The following is a 15,956-nucleotide window of genomic DNA, read 5'->3' as shown; positions in this document are numbered from 1 at the left end:
AATGAGAGAATTATACGTGCAGTTATCGGGCCAAGTCCCATGATTTCTCATGTCCTTGAAGAGTGAAAAAGCTTTATCATAAAGCTTTGCCTTACCATAAGCTTTGATCATGACGTTATACTCCATAACATCCTTCTTTTGTCTTACCAAGTCTTTCTTCCTACAGAATACCGCCTCAGCTTCGGTCCAAAATCCCCTTTCAGCATATGCATCTATAATTGCTGCACATGTCTTTGATGATAACTCATCACTCAACTGGCATTTCTCGTAAAACAACTTAGCCCGATCAAGCTTTCCTTTAGCAATATACATCTTGATGACACCAGGAACAGAATGCTCATCGACACGCACACCAGATTTCTCCATATCCTGAATCACAGTCTCCACTTCTCGGACCATGTTTCTCTCACATAACACGTGAAGAATAGTCCTGTGAGAGACGACATCTGGGGGAAAGACCCACCTCTCTGATCTTCCTATAACAGTTCAGAGCAGCATCAATGTTCCCCATATCGGCATACAGAGATAGAAAAATGTTATAAGTTCTTGTGTCAGGAGAAATTCCCCTTTCTTCCATCTTGCTAAGCAAAGTTTCCGCTTCCGACAAATGCCCATTACTTCCACAAGTAAAGATCATAGTGTTGAAAGTTATGACATCCATTGGGACCCCAGATTTCATCATTTCTCCAAACACATTCGCTGCATCATCCAGACGCCCTGCCTTCCCGTACAAATCAATCAAAGCATTATATGTCGATGCCTGTCGTGGTTTTTGAACAGAGTTCTGTGTATCCAATGAGGTCGTAACCTTTGATGTGGGAATTCTCCCACCTGTCTTGAAAAGTTCAGTGGACAAGAAATGCTTAAAACTAATAGGCTCTGAGCCATAACTATTCACAGAGTCACCCATTGAATTCAAATCTAGTTCATCGAGCTCAATCTTCCCGGTGCACCAATCCTTATAAAACTTATCAGCCCTATCAAACTCTCCTGCATCCTTCAAGGCCCGAACAACCGTATTCATTGTAACATCATCCGGAAACATTCCCCTCAGTTTCATGTGCTTAATCCACAAAAGTGCTTCCTTCACAAGTCCGGCTTTCCCATACACATCAACGAGCATTGCATACGTGTTGTTTGTTGGCAGAACACCCCTTTTCGCCATTTCAATCCAACAAAGCCTCAATTCATCCCACTTCTGAGCCCTACCCAATTTCCGAAGCACCACATTATAGTGTATTACATTGGGAACATACTCTTTCTGTGCCTTGAACCACTCGAAAACACGCAGAACCCTTTCCCAGCTTTTTTGTTCCTTGAGAATAACAGTCTGTTCTTTCGGATTCAAATTTTCACCTAACGAATTAAGGGTCTTTTCAACATCATTTTCGGACTCTATACACCGCAAAATCGTAGACAACACGCCTCCATACCCCTTCTTCTTACCGTTAATCGAAGAAACTTTCGTGGGCAAAACCGAAGATTTCGAATGACACTGAATCTTAAACCCTACAAAAACCCTAGAACCTCTCAAATTCTGTTTCTGAGCTCGTGAATTCACAATCTTTTCGAAATTCGGAGAATTGGGTAAGTTAAATTCTAGAAAAGCCCTAGCTCTGAAAGGACATTGATGGGGGTTTCTAAGCTTACTTGGTGAAAAAGTGCGACGACTGTGAATTGAGCTCTGGAAACTTTCTTGCCCTAATTCCATGGAGCTGTAACTCTGGCTGTGAAGCATCATTGCCTGCTTTCTCCTAGGACTCTTCGGCGGTGGGGGCTCGACGGATTTTTCAGCTCAGAGTTTTATTAGGGGTTCTCCTGCTGCAGCCCCTGGAAGTCGTTCCTCTGGTGTAGGAACAATATGAGCCTCAGGGCTAAAACCGACCAGATATTTTGAATCCTTATATTGAATTTCAATTGCAGCTTAAACAAAGCGCTTTCTTAAAATGCATTTAACATGTGCTTTTTCTTGAAGTACTTTTATGAAGGGGAAACACTTATAAGTTTTTTTTGGTTTTTTTTTTCTTTTTCAATTAGAATCAGAAGCGCTTTTGATGGTCAAGAAGCATTTAAAATCAAAATGCAAGTACATTTATTTTATGTCATATACTCTTGATCATAAAATAGTTTCAAAGCTGAAAGTGAAAACAGTTACCGAACAAGTTATAGGTTTGAGTTCTTTATAAATGAATACAGAAACTGAAGTTGTAGCAGATTCAAAACTGTAGAGACAATAACTACACACGAAGAAACCAAAGAGCAACATCCATCTGACTGCACAGCCTAACAAGTTACGTTTAACTATCCCGAAAATCATCTGGTTTGTGAAGAAACCATCGACCGACAATAAAATAATTCCTAACAAGTTACTATCCCAAGTCCATAGATTTTGGCCACTTCATATTGCTGCCATCATGGTGGTTCGTGCAGCCTCCCGCTTCACCTCTTCTGCCTTTCCGCTGCCTCGGAAATACGTGTATACTTGCTGCAAAAACGACGCACGAAGAGTCAGTTTCTCCGAAGAGGGGGAAGAAACGCAGAGTCAAGGGCAAGAGAAGAATGCAAGTTTGTTAATCGTCGAACCTGAATAACCCAAATGCTGAGAAGCGTTTCCAAGACGTACAACGCAAATCCAATGAAGTAGAGTATCTGAAATGAAGAAACAAAGTCTGAGTCTTCACCGCGTCATCAACTCAAAAGAAAACTTCAAGATCAAACCACTGACGGAGCAATCCAACAGTTCAAGTTTTTCAACTGAATTGAAAAATTCGTGTGACTAACACTGCTAGATTGCTGTCTAGCTGAAAAACAAAGTTGTCTGCCGCTTGCAATTACTTGAGGACAATATGGAAGCCAACATTTAATACTGAAAGCCTGAAACTTACCCCAACCGAAACGTTGTAACTCATCAGTTCTATTGCAGGCAAAATACCCCTGTCAACATGATCACACCGCAGAAAAATGAGCTTCAGAGCAGAAAGAAAACAGTGTTCAGGAGGAAATACGGTTAATATACATTTCTTCATTGCGGAAATAGAATACGACTACAAGAAGCCAAATATTGGGAGAAAAGTTTAGCTAACAAGGTCTGCACGAAATCATACTTATAGAAGTAGCCCACATATGGATGCAAATTATCCACTAAAGCAATGTTAAGCTGAAAATTATGATTTTGAATGATGCATCCCTTATTCATTTTTCATTTCTGCCTCGTTCCTCCCTAAACGAAAGAATGAATGTAACCGAGCGATAAGTAAACCTTGTAGACTGCACAGTAAAGAAAACTTACGTGATAGATTTCCCTTTTAAGAAGATTGGAGGAGCAATTGCAGCGTAAATGCAAAAAGCAATATGAAGCTGCAAAAAGAAAATCAGGGCACAAAAGTGAGCCAATTTTCACATCTTGAATGCAGAAAATATAACTGCAGTAAGAAAAAAAACTCACCAGATAAGACAAGAAAAACCCAGCAAAACTTAGAGCACTATCAGTCCTGTAATAGTTGGTACACAATTACAACTATGAGACCTAATATGTTAGGATGAACAAATAACAGGACGAAAAAAAGCATAAGATAAAAGATATGTCGGACAAATGACCGAGAAGTGCACAATCATTAAATGCATAGGCCTTGAGCCTCATATACAGTTCAGGCATAGTGATATACAACAAGGTCATATCCATGGAATCGTAAGTACCTCATAGCACGATAAAGAGGGCGATACCAGACGAAATAGGCTACAGGAACAGTTGCTAGGAGGTAGATTATAGCCAGAAGCCAAATTATTACACCTGCAAGAGGATACAAGTTCAGACCAAATTTTGAGTTCATTTATAATGGTTAATAGGTCTACACTAAGTCGCAGATCAAACCTTCTCCTTTGATCCAGGCTACAGTAACTGCCAGAATATTCCAGAAGAGACACACAATCAAACCTGAACAGTGCCATAAACTTAGTCAACTTAAACAACTACAGAATTTTTTTTCATTTAGTAGTTAGAAGATCTTTTGGTACCAAAACAAGGTACGATATAAAAAGTTCAACAAGATTGTCTCAACCCAATCGAATAATGCAAAAGCAAAACCCAACTCTGAGAATTATAAGAGTAAATTTGAACAAATCATTCGATCTATATTGCTTCTAGATTCCTTTTTCTGGCAATGTTATAACTTTTGTAAGCAGTTTTAAACCCTAAACTACTAAAGTACATACAACAAAAAAAAGCGATCAACGAAAAATCTGCAATCAAATATCATCTGGAAACTGAGGCACCTGTGTGAACGATCACAAAGACAAATAAATAAAACTTAACCTACCCAAATATGTTGTGAACGCAACATACTGGATCTTCTGTAGATGGATTGGTATTTCATTTGCAATGTCATGATGGATGATGGGGAAAAATGGTGGCCAGTTCTTCTCCTCTATAACAACTCCAGCTGCAGAACAAAACAAGGGAAATCACAAATTTGGACTTGGGTGTCATAGTTTTTCACAAGCACATATCAGAAAAGGGTGAACCTTGTTTTATGGCATCTTCTTTCCGCTTTAGTTCCTGGAAAAGGACAATAAAATCGTAAACTCCACTTACTAAATAGAAGAGTAACTTGTTTAAAAGCATAAAAATTCTCATTCAAATCAATGTTGCAAGGACTGCTTAATGGTGTCCAAATAAAAACTTGGATCAAATATTTTGTTCACCAGAACATTCAATCGAAAGTGGTTGATTATTCTTGTTCTCTTTGCAACAAATGCGTGTAATGGTCTGGGAAATTTGTTTGTAAGATATTACCTGTTCCCTCTTTTTCAATTCAGCCTCTTTAGCTTTGAGTTCCTTCTCCTTTGATTGTAAACTCTATAGCAACAAAAATAATAAGAAAAACAGAAAACCATTAATTGCTTGTACAATAAGTTAATAACAGATGAACAAAAAGCCTTGACAATGTGATTCCACATCTTCCATATGCTAACTACTTTTGAATTGTCAAGAGGAATATCGATTGTTGCATTGCGATCATAGGGTTCCGGAGGAAGGGGCGAAAGCCTTGGATTTGCAGGGGCAACACCTCCACCTCCATTCTACAAATTCAACAAAAAGTAATAAGATGGAAAGTTACAAACGAAAGGAACTTTCTTTACAAATGCGATGTTCTAAACTACTCTAATCTACCGGAAGTGAACCGATACCAACTAGGATGCAACCAGTCAGATCAGATTCTCCAATTTCACATAACCCACAAACATTTTATTTCTTTCCTTTTCTTCGTTTTCTAAGAACCGAAATGGATCATCGAATAATCAAAACAAGCTACATTGCGGAATTCAATTCCCGGTGGAATCAAATTCCAAAGAGTAACGGGAAACGCATTGAACATTTCGCAGTCTGATCAAAAAAGTTTCAACATATCAGCAATTCCGATTCCAAAAACTCGTAACGTAAATGCAGGCCTGTAATGGAACTCACCGCAAAGGGATTGACCTCCTCGTCGGCGAAAGGGTTCGAATCGTATCGATTCATGGGAGCGAACCAGGAGATCCACGCTCTGGGGACTCTGTGATAACAATGGGATTCCTAGTCGGGAATGCGAGAGTTAGAGGCTTCGGGAATTGGAATCGCCGATCATGAAAAATGAGAGAGAGAGAGAGAGAGAGAGAGAGAGATTGAGAGGTTATTGTGGTCGATTGGTGAGACGAAGAGTGTACGTACGGCCTTGGTTTTAGTGGGAGCTGTTTGTTTCCTGGGAAAATTGAAACGGAAAATTAGAGAAAATATTATATATGAAGGCGTTTGGCGGGGAAGCGTGGCGTGGGGCCTTTTTTTTATTCCACGTGTAATATTTCAGACATTAAAAATTGGGAAGTAAAAAATGGCTTATTATATTAGCATATCAAATATTGTTGAATACACTCACATACTTAATACATCATATATTTACTTTTTCAATTGAAAGTTATCTTAATACACCCGACGTAATTTCCCTTAATACCCTCACACCTCACATTCTCAACATACACCCCACATTTTTTTACCTACACTCCACTCCACATTTTTTTTTTTTTTTTTTTACTCAATGAAACTAGGTTGAAGAAGAATGTGGGGTTGATAGAACGCCTCTATGAATCATTGGATTGAAGAATTTCATTGTATCTACAAAAACAAACAATCATATGTGCATTTGCGAGAGCTTTTGGTATCACAGCCAAAAAGGCGAGTAGCTTGACTTGGAAGCTCCTCTCCCTCCCTTCCTGTTTGGGTGTAATTTGAAGCATCATAACGAGAATCCGCAAGTTTTGAGTCCCCTTTGCGAAAATCGTCATAGCAAGGCAAATTTGTTGATTTCATACAGAGATGAAGCTATAGCGGTACAATGAATGAAAATCAGGAGGCTATTGATCAATATCCCTGGGCTTAAACGTTGTGATCAACGTATTTGTAGTTTCATTGATTTAGGTTTTATACTACAATAGAGGATGAGATTGGTTTTGAGAGAGTTGAAGAAAAATAATTGTAGGATATACATGTTAAAGTTGTGATTTGGGGTGTATTTAGGTTTTTTATTTAACTTTATGAGGTTAAAATTGTCATTGCATATTAGATATATAAGTGATTTAATATTAAATTTTAATATGAGATGTATTTAACATTATGTGGGGTGCTAATTAAAAAAACCTAAAAAATAAGTCATATTTAATAGTCATTTCTTTGTCAGTAAGATTTGGAGGCACAATTTTATGATTTTATCTAATTAAGTCTGTCACCTCACTAGATTTATTTTGGCTTATTTTTAGCTAAACCAAATTCAATTTTATTTTCACTTGCACTCTGTAACTCAAAAGTCACAACTCTACTTCTTAAAACTCGAAGTTCACTTCATTTTGTCTTCTGAACTCGATTTTGATCATATTTTGCCTCCTAAAACTTAAAAGTTGTCTTTATAAAACTCAAATTTTGTTTCACATTGTCTTAGATCTGTTAATTTCTTATGTGGATTTGATTTGGGTGCTCTAGGCTCATCAATTTCTTTTTTATTTTATTTTTTCATCTCTTCAATTTCTATTAAACTTAATATTCTCTACTTGTTGAATGTTAACACATAATAGAAAGTTATAATCAAATTTATTACACATGTGACATAGTCTTATTAAGTGTTGGAACGGGCATATGTTTAGAAGACGACTTATAAGTTTTAGAGATGAGAGAATCTACAAGTCAAAGTGAAACGAATTTTGAGTTTCAGGGAGTAAAACGATAACTTTTTAGTTACAAGAGATAAAGTGAAATCAAAATAGAGTTTCAAGAGGTGTAGCTAAAAAGAAGCAATTTATTTTCTTAATAGTATATTGATAGAAACTAAATTTGTATTTTAGAAGAGAATGAGATCGTCATGTATTTAGATTGGACTAGCACCTAAATGGATTTATATATATCTATACAAGAAAAAGGAGGAGCTATTTGCGTTCTACTCTTTGAGGCTTGCATTGTGGGAATGCATTAAGGGAGAGTGCAAAGCGGTGATTAAGTAAAACCACAATCACTAAGGTATCGAATTTGTTTTAACTATTTAACACCAATTAAAATAGCTTCAATTAAGACCAATCAAAATGAATTCAATGCGGACTTGGTTTTCTTAAGGCGGCTGATTTTGTAGCTGTCGGCGAAGTGGTTGCGGCGGTGGTGGCACGCTTGATGGGATTAGGGTTATGGTTTTCCTTTTATGATTTTGTCTTATTGTTGAAGGGCTTTTTTGGCTTTTCCCAATTTTTACTGAGCTGTTTGTTGTAACTTGCATTGGGACGTTTCCAATTAGTAAAATTATGAGAAAACAATTAACCATTGGTTATTATTAAATTTTACTCTTCGAGACAGTAAATTGACTATAACGCTCATATAATCCTTTGCCTTTTCTACCTATTGTGTAATCAACCTATGCAAGAACTTTTATATTCTCAATACATCTCCTCACGAGTACGGCATAATTTATCAAATACGTGGATACGCGGAAATTGGAATACATGCAGCCAAATTGGTTGTACCAGTAGCATGTCAATGAAGTGTCCATCCTAATATCATGTTTAAGTTGAAACATTCAAACTGAAACCAGTTTTAACTTCATCTTCACTACTTGACTAATGCAGTCGCAACATGTTGCTTAAACTACAGTCAACCGATGCGTGAAGAGCCTAAATGGCTGAACAAATCAAATTCCTGCCGTCGTTTATGAGTGATTCGGGCATTCGGCGTTTCAATCCGTGAAAAATTCGCAGTGCACGTCAGTTACGAAATGGAATAGAACAATTTGAACCGGTAGAAATCAAATTTGCAAGGCATCACAGAAATACAGCAGCCGAAAATGATTCACCATCAAGAACTTCTAGTGACAAACAATAATTGCTAAACAATTGGGTTAGCTCATTCTTGCAAGATAGACGACGTTGCACAAGTTTAAATAATAATTGAATGATCTGAAAATATGAACACCAAAATCGGACTGTTGAGCTGTTCACATTCCAGAACTGGCGTAGTTGATTGCAGCGAGCACTCCCTGGAAACGCTTGTGATGTGAATGTTGATGGTGATAGTTCCGGCCATCATCTGCAGCACGTTTACACAGATGTCTCTTCTTGGTTCTAGCAGTAGCTACAACTAGTACACCCCCATCAATACTAGTGTGGTCATTAGGTCTATTTTCATAAATGTGAGTCTTCACTTGATCCACTGCCATTAGGCTCTCGCCGTATCATGTCTAATAGGTCTTGAACAACTTCAGACATTGGTGGCCTGAACTCTGGTTCCGACTGTAGAATATAATACGCGTCAGGAATATGGTTCGCTTTGAAATCAAATTAGTAAACATGTGGTAAATAAAACTTAAGTGTATGAGCATTTAAAGCATATTATATCTCGACCGAATAGAGATACCAGGTATCTTATGTCTATCAACAGAATGATGCCCGTGTTGAAGAATATTACGTCCCAAACTCCATAAAACAAAGTCTTAATTAACTGCATAATTTAAGAAGTCAAAATGATGTTCACCTGAACGCATCGAGATATAATGTCTGCAAAGTGCGATAAAGACTTTGTAGGATATTGTCCATTTAGAGAAGGATCGACCATCCTCGATAATGCAGCAATGTCATGAAGCTGGGTAGTGGCCCATCTAACCAGGAATTGCTCCCCTCGGTTCCTTGTGCTGTGAATTCAAAATTTTCAAATACAAAATCAAATCAGAGGTGGACAGGAAGGAGTGAGAATGCAATTAAGAATTTGTCATTCTTTTCACCTGTCATAGGACTTTCGGCCTGTTAATAGTTCCAACATTACCACCCCAAAGCTGTAAACATCACTCTGACGAGTATAAATTCCAGACTCAAATTCTGGAGCTCCATAACCATAGGCCGCTAGCAGATGTCCTGACAACTGAAAGTAAGAAACAAGTTAGCATTAGTAAGTAGCATTGAGGATGACACTAAGTAGACAATCGAGACACTGCATGTTTTTCAAAAACAAAGTAACAAGGAAGACCAATAGTCCAATAAACAAGCTTCGAGATCAGAAGACGAAGTCAACCAACCAACAGGCCAAAAGCTACAAAAATATAGGGAATATTGGCTCGCACTAGAGTGCACAATTACATCCATCTAAAATGCAGAGGAATCGTTTCCATTCATACATTATTTTTTTCATCAATACTCCTCATTTGAAGGCTACTTATCTATTCTATATATTCAATCAAAATGGAAAAATCGTTCATCACACCAAATTCTCCCACTAATTAAAACCATGAAAAAGGAATACAATACATCTCCCCGAAAGAAAAAAAAACTTAAAATCGCCAATGTTGGTCATGACTCATGAATCATGACCCACACTTTTGTAGACAAAAAGCAGCAACTCTGGAAAAGATGTAGAACAATGACTCACCTGACTAACAGAGCCTGATGAAATCAATGGAGCCAAGCCACAGTCAGAAACGTGCACGGAAAGGTCATCATCAAGGAGAAGGTTGGCAGCCTTGAAATTTCTGTGTACAATAGGTGGCTCGCAGATTTCATGTAAATACCTTCTCAAACAAAATAAAAATGGAGTTAGACTCACTGTATCTCCTATTACCATTGTGATCAGGGAAAAAGACGTGCAAATGAGTAAATTTGGAAATTGTACTCACTCTAAGGCTCTTGCAGCTCCAAGTGCCATTCTAATACGAGCATTCCAGGGGAGTTTCTTCTTGAATTCGTCATCCATGTGCAGAGCATCATGCAGTGAACCATTACTGCAATACTCATAGATAAGAAGCCTTTGACCATGCTCTGCACAGTAACCCATAAGCTCGACAACATTAGCATGCCTGATTCTGTCAATGTTGTTTACCAGTTCAAGGAACTCGTCATCTTTCTGCTGACTGGTAGCTCTCTTGTCCAATTTCTTGACTGCAAGTAGCTGCAAAAGCATCCCAAAAGAATAGTGTCAGTGTCTAAACTATTCTATGCATATAACAGAAACTGCTTGATCGCCTTAGATAGAAGCACATGACACGGGAAGAGAGAAGAATGTCTTCGTGCATACAAAAGTACCCAAAAAAATGAAATAATTCTCTTCATGCAACTCTTTGACGGGGTGTGCCATCCACACACCCCTTTTTACTTCTCACACACCCTTATTAATTTTTGTCCGTTGATCTTCTTCAATTCATCCGATCCGGCTGAAAAATAAAAGGTGTGGGAGAAGTAAAAAGGGGTGTGTGGATATCACACCCCCTCTTTGACCAACTTTTAGTCTTTATAAAGTAAAATATCCACATCTTATCTGTTTAAAGTGAAATTCATAAAAAAATTATTACGAAGTCTTCCTGAAATTGCCTATCAAGTTTGACACTTGATCTCGATGAAAATGGGATCTCTCTACATATCAATTCATATATTCTTGGAAGGAAGGGAAAAATGGTTTTTGGTTTTTTAGAAACTTATCACATAATGAACATGAAGCACTGAATCTCTATATAAAGAATTAGATGCACACATGCCACATGGTTATTTTGCTACTAGATCAATTATATGGTTCAAAAATAACTCTGCTGTTTGAAGTACACATAGCAGATACTAAATAAACCGTAAACAAGAAGGCTGTCGAAAACTATCAAGCAATGCTGGTGGACCTAGCACAACAAAATTGCGAAAATGGTGCAAAACAACAAGCGCCTAACATAAATTTCATTCAACAACTCAGCCATTAAGAAGATGCAATAAAAGAAAAAGCCATCATCAAGAAACAGACCTTTCCGCTAGGTAGCTGTGCCCTATAGACACTTCCCAGCATGCCTGATCCTAGAAGGTTATCCGGAGAGAAGCTGTTTGTATGTTGCTGAAGGGAAGCAATGGTAAACGACTTTGCAGAAATTGTACGATTTGGACTTTTGGTGGAAGGCTTCGGTGTAGGCAGTTTGGTAGGCACAGTTGGCTTCACAATGACCTTCTGAACAGGCGGTGTTGGAGGAGGGGGAGGTGGAGGAGGAGGAGGAGGCATTGAATACGAATCAAGTGCACTCAAACTATCCTCTCGCTTTGGTGGTGCGGCCATTCTACGTACCTTTCTGTCTTGTTCATCATTTGGCTTTGGAATTGCCCATGTTCTTCTGGTTTCTGGCTCATTATCCTCTTTGGGCCTCACAACTTCTTTTGGAACTGTTCACCAAAATTTTAGTGAATTTCTTAGAATAAGATGAATGAAAATGGACGACTGAAGAAACAAATTAAACTGAAGAAAAAAGTGAGAGAATTTACCTTTCTGCATTTGATTGGTTGGTTGAACCACCAAGGACCCATTGTCCCTGGGAGGGTTTTCCCTGTCACCTGTATATGCACCTATTTGATGCCGCTTGGAAATTCTGTCAGCCTCTTCTCTTCGTCTACTACGTCTTGGCATGAAAAACAGAATCGCTAGAATCAAAATAATAAACACCAAAGCCCCTCCAATTGATATTCCAACCACCCTTTTTTTAGTTAGAAATTTCTTCGGCTTTCCAGAATTTGATGCATCTTGTGAAGATGGTCCATCAGCCGATTTGCCAGCTTTTGGAGGACTTCTGCCAGGTGTTTTCCCAGTAGGTGGCCCCCAAAATGCTAGCGGAGGTGCTGGCGGACTCGATGGAGATGTGGGTGATGTTGGTGGAGGGACTGGAGCAAGAGAAGCATTGAATGGATTCCCATCTTTTCTGCATTAAAAATATAAGAATTAGCTACGTGGAGAATCTCTTTCCTTGATAACAATAAAACTTAAAGCTTCATTTAAAGATAAGTCTACAGTGTGTGAAACCGCACTTGAAATTCGGGATGCTCAGCAACTTTTCAGGTATGGGTCCAGCAAAAAGGTTGTTCTCTATATTCCTGTTCAACAAGGCAGAAAATCATTTATGATGGGAAAGAAACAGTGGACATAATCAGAAGGCAAGATAAAACTATAAACTTCTGACTACTGTATATGACAATCAAAATGAGTTGTTTAGAGGATTACAAGTCGCTTAGGGGAAGATCCTGCAAAACATCGAGGGTTCCAGACAGCTGATTGTTCTGCAAATGTCTGCCAATAGAGGAGTTAGCTCAACTCATCGAGATAAACCATGCATAATAAAAACCTGACACAAGATACTCACAGAGTGGTCAGAGTTGTCAGGCTTCCTAGAGAGGGTGGCAGCTGGCCGCTCAAATTGTTACTGGAAATATCTCTGCAAAAAGTCAGTGTGTATATCAGCTACTAATAGTTAACAAAAGTCATACAAAGTATAATTCCGAAAAATTCAGAATAAGAACCTACAAGTTGGTCAACCCTGGAATGCTCTGAAAGGAATCTGGTATTTCTCCGGTTAATTGATTATTATTAAGAGACCTGATTGGCGAAATAGTATATCTTAGAAACAATTATATAAAAAACCGGGAGCTGCTGGGCTGTACCAAAAGCTAGCAAATTGATGACTTACATTGCTGTGAGCACAGCTAACGAGGCTATAGAATCTGGGATGCTTCCGGTGAATTGGTTAGCTGAAAGAAAACTGCCAAAGGTAAAGACTATCATATCTTTTGCACAAGGATGTGAGCAGAACAGGTAGGAAATAATCAGCAGTCTGGGGTTAGTATTTAATATAAGCAGTACGAAATTATTATTTCATGAAGAGGGTTGACGTACAAGCTTTGCAGGGTAGCAGGTAAACTGGATGGAATACTTCCCCCGATATGGTTGTTGCTTAGATCTCTGCACACAAACACCCATGTCAAAGGTCCACAAATGTATCAAAAACATAAGGTCAGCTACATATTATGATGTGAGGCAAGTATTGTACGATCTTTTGCCGACAATTTGCATTCTATATGCAGCGCACTCACACTCCATCGAAACAAGTCACTTGTCAAACGCACTATCATCCTAATGAGCATGTTGAAAACCATCTAGTGATGAGCTTTGCACCCCACACTATCATCCAAAGTCAAAAACTCGAGTAAAAAAAATACGTGGTGACCTTAAACACAAAAAGCCCATACAAACTAATCAAACCTAAATCTACTCGCAATCACCCCATCATGCATATCACTCCCATTTTGCCTGTTTTGTCTTGAAATGAAGAACAATGTAAAGGATTTTAATGCCAGTGAATGAAAAAAATTAATTTGGAGCAAAAGATATAACAAACCAGCAATCTCGCACATGTACACAATCATCAAGTTCAACCAGAAAAAGAGAGTACAACTTACATTGCCCGTATTGAAGAAAACATTCCCAAGTGTTCACCCAGTTCTCCTCCCAAATTAGCGCCATTAAGAACACTATAAAATCATCAGAACCATAAACCACTGACAATTAACAGGTTACGAAAAAAAATTATATAAATAAAAGAAGCCGAGCAAAGAGATTAACGTACATTTCCAATATTATAGAATCGTTGCATTGAACACCTTGCCATGCTTCACCACACGGGTCTCCTCCAGCGGAAGTCCACCCAGGAAGAACAGGCGTGCCAAGCGAAGCATGTAAGTTGTTAATTGCAGCAACTGATCAAACCACAAGTAAAACACATACAATAAGTGTTTAAATCTCCAATTAACCATATGAAGTAAGAAAAACGATCAAGTAAACATATTTCCACACACAATTTCACTAAACTAACGCATATGAACTCCGAAACTACCAGACCGAAGCCACATTATAGCGAAAAATCTATCGAATAAGAAGAGAATTACCATCAGTAGAACTAGTTGCTCCAAGAGAAACTTGAGCAAAGTAGATCAAAAGCAACCCCACTGAAACCTCAGCGTAGATCTTCAACTTCTTGTGCTCCAACACAGATCTCTTCCTTCCCATTGCTCTCAAATTTTAGTTTACTTCTCAATCCCCTTTTCTCTATCCAATCACTCACACATCATCTTCCAATCTGAAAAGCAATTAAAAAACAAATTAAAAGAGATTACTAAATAATAAATATTAATACTTTACATAAACAGAAAACAACCCATGATCTTAACTTCCCAGAAAACGAAAACCCAGTTGCCAAAATTCAAAGATAAACAACCTCATAAGAGAATCCAACATACAGACAAGCATATGGTTCATGTAAAAAAGCAACGAGATGAACTTACAGAGAAAATGGAGAGGTGAAGTACTAATTAACCAAATGCTGAGTGAAACCAATGGAAATTATTGAATTAAATAATGCAGGAAAATGCAGAGAGCTTTGCGGAAAAGGAAGTGATTGCTTATCCGGGATATTTTTAGTAGGACAAGATAAAAAAACCTTAGACGCTAAGATGCAATGGATCAAGCAATGGAAGTGAGGGATGCGAACATAATTATCGCGTCATAATTTGGATTTATATTTACCGGAAATTGTTTTTTTAAGCCTTGGGAGAAAAGAAAGAGGTGGAGAAAAAGGCAGAGGAAACTGCAGAAAGTTCGGGGAGAGAGTGAGGAAGGAGGGGGTGTGTTGTGAAGCTCTGAAACCCTCTTCGTTCTCTCTCTACTTTCTGTTCTTTCTTTCTCTCTCCTTCCACTATCTTTCTCTCTCTAAACTTCTCAACACTGTATGCGTGTGCGTGTAAGTCATGCATATCTCTTTGTAAGCAAAAGGGTGAACATCAATTCCACGCTCTCTGTGGGGCCCGTGTACATTTATTATATTTGAGATTTATCTTCTAAGAATAATAATATCTCAAAATATTTTTACTTTACTTTCATTTGTAAATTTTGGGATAAATATTGTGAGGATGCTTGAATCTTGTGAGTCCATCTCAATTTGTGGCTAATGAATTGCACATCTTAAACGTGGGAAGATATTTTTTTCAGGTGTATTTTGCTCTTTAGAAGCATGAAAACAAAAAACTTAATGACTACCATGTTTTTTTGTGAAAATTGAACGCATTAATTGTGTGCTCTGTCTAAAAAAATTCCTTCTTTGAATATAAGGTTCAACGCCTTCAAATATTATGTAATCTCTTAATACTTTCAATTTAAGTAGAAAAAGCAAGTGTATTTATTGCAAAATTCTATCGTTTTACATATTATGATTTTCTTTTTGAAAAACAATTGAATGTAGAATTTAAACTTAAGATCATTTTCAACAAAATAGAAATTGAGCGTTGCTTGATCATATGATAATCATGTACGAAGTCTTTAAAAGTTGAATCAACGAAGGAGAAAACTAGGAATGCATTTTTGTTATGTTACTAATACTTGTGCTTAATTAAAAACAATAGACCATATATTAATTCCATATTTCCATCCTTTCTTTCCTTTCTTTTTTTTTTTTTTTTTTGAAAAATTAAATAAAAGAAAAATACCTCAAGAAGTTTTATTTGGACTGAAATTAGATGACAAAAAAAAAAAAAAAAAAAAAACATTTGCCATGGTAGTGTTTGTGTTCCCACGCTTACCCCGCGCGCGTAACTTGACAAATTAAGGGACACCGGAAAAC

The 15,956-nt window shown here is 37.7% G+C and overlaps 3 protein-coding genes across 5 annotated transcripts; all 3 read right to left on the bottom strand.

The window, feature by feature from the left end:
- Positions 1 to 406: 406 nt before the first annotated feature.
- LOC108866956 (pentatricopeptide repeat-containing protein At1g73710-like) lies at positions 407 to 1,741 on the bottom strand. Its single transcript, XM_018646405.2, has one exon. It carries the CDS (start codon positions 1,739 to 1,741, stop codon positions 407 to 409), a length of 1,335 nt encoding a protein of 444 aa, XP_018501921.2.
- A 408-nt stretch (positions 1,742 to 2,149) lies between these two features.
- LOC103942983 (secretory carrier-associated membrane protein 1-like) lies at positions 2,150 to 6,387 on the bottom strand. The gene is made up of 12 exons (XM_018646208.2): positions 5,465 to 6,387; positions 4,975 to 5,079; positions 4,793 to 4,855; positions 4,522 to 4,555; positions 4,317 to 4,439; positions 3,872 to 3,934; positions 3,697 to 3,790; positions 3,446 to 3,491; positions 3,290 to 3,357; positions 2,886 to 2,934; positions 2,584 to 2,649; positions 2,150 to 2,485 (listed from the first exon to the last, which is right to left on the bottom strand). The coding sequence occupies exons 1-12, from the start codon at positions 5,516 to 5,518 to the stop codon at positions 2,399 to 2,401; spliced, it is 852 nt and encodes a 283-aa protein (XP_018501724.2). The 5' UTR covers positions 5,519 to 6,387; the 3' UTR covers positions 2,150 to 2,398.
- Positions 6,388 to 8,337: 1,950 nt separating this feature from the next.
- LOC103942270 (protein STRUBBELIG-RECEPTOR FAMILY 3) lies at positions 8,338 to 15,068 on the bottom strand. Of its 3 annotated transcripts, none has more exons than XM_009352461.3 (17): positions 14,626 to 15,068; positions 14,230 to 14,420; positions 13,911 to 14,040; positions 13,744 to 13,815; positions 13,181 to 13,246; positions 12,975 to 13,046; positions 12,812 to 12,883; positions 12,651 to 12,722; positions 12,512 to 12,577; positions 12,319 to 12,384; positions 11,782 to 12,212; positions 11,276 to 11,682; positions 10,170 to 10,441; positions 9,926 to 10,064; positions 9,285 to 9,421; positions 9,038 to 9,194; positions 8,338 to 8,796 (listed from the first exon to the last, which is right to left on the bottom strand). In XM_009352461.3, the coding sequence occupies exons 2-17, from the start codon at positions 14,348 to 14,350 to the stop codon at positions 8,689 to 8,691; spliced, it is 2,388 nt and encodes a 795-aa protein (XP_009350736.2). In that variant the 5' UTR covers positions 14,351 to 14,420; positions 14,626 to 15,068; the 3' UTR covers positions 8,338 to 8,688. The 3 variants fall into 3 exon arrangements, with proteins under 3 accessions (XP_009350736.2, XP_009350742.2, XP_009350761.2); XM_009352467.3 differs by having other exon boundaries at positions 14,867 to 15,068; XM_009352486.2 differs by lacking the exons at positions 13,911 to 14,040; positions 14,626 to 15,068 and having other exon boundaries at positions 14,230 to 14,355.
- Between the last annotated feature and the right edge of the window lie 888 nt (positions 15,069 to 15,956).

This window comes from the organism of the source record quoted next, unplaced genomic scaffold, assembly GCF_019419815.1.
Source record: "Pyrus x bretschneideri cultivar Hongxiangsu unplaced genomic scaffold, Pyrus_bretschneideri_v1 Contig13, whole genome shotgun sequence".
In the NCBI taxonomy this organism is placed as follows: Eukaryota; Viridiplantae; Streptophyta; class Magnoliopsida; order Rosales; family Rosaceae; genus Pyrus; species Pyrus x bretschneideri.
This window is presented reverse-complemented; position numbering and strand designations above follow the sequence as displayed.

Coding starts and splice junctions, on each gene's coding strand:
- LOC108866956 (XM_018646405.2), bottom strand. CDS start 1,741: ATGATGCTTCACAGCCAGAGTTACAGCTCCATGGAATTAGGGCAAGAA.
- LOC103942983 (XM_018646208.2), bottom strand. CDS start 5,518: ATGAATCGATACGATTCGAACCCTTTCGCCGACGAGGAGGTCAATCCC. Junction 2,935..3,289: donor TTAAAAGGGAAATCTATCAC/GTAAGTTTTCTT, acceptor TCATGTTGACAG/GGGTATTTTGCCTGCAATAG. Junction 2,486..2,583: donor TCAGCATTTGGGTTATTCAG/GTTCGACGATTA, acceptor TCGTTTTTGCAG/CAAGTATACACGTATTTCCG.
- LOC103942270 (XM_009352461.3), bottom strand. CDS start 14,350: ATGGGAAGGAAGAGATCTGTGTTGGAGCACAAGAAGTTGAAGATCTAC. Junction 12,884..12,974: donor TTAGCTGTGCTCACAGCAAT/GTAAGTCATCAA, acceptor TTCGCCAATCAG/GTCTCTTAATAATAATCAAT. Junction 12,723..12,811: donor ATTCCAGGGTTGACCAACTT/GTAGGTTCTTAT, acceptor GACTTTTTGCAG/AGATATTTCCAGTAACAATT.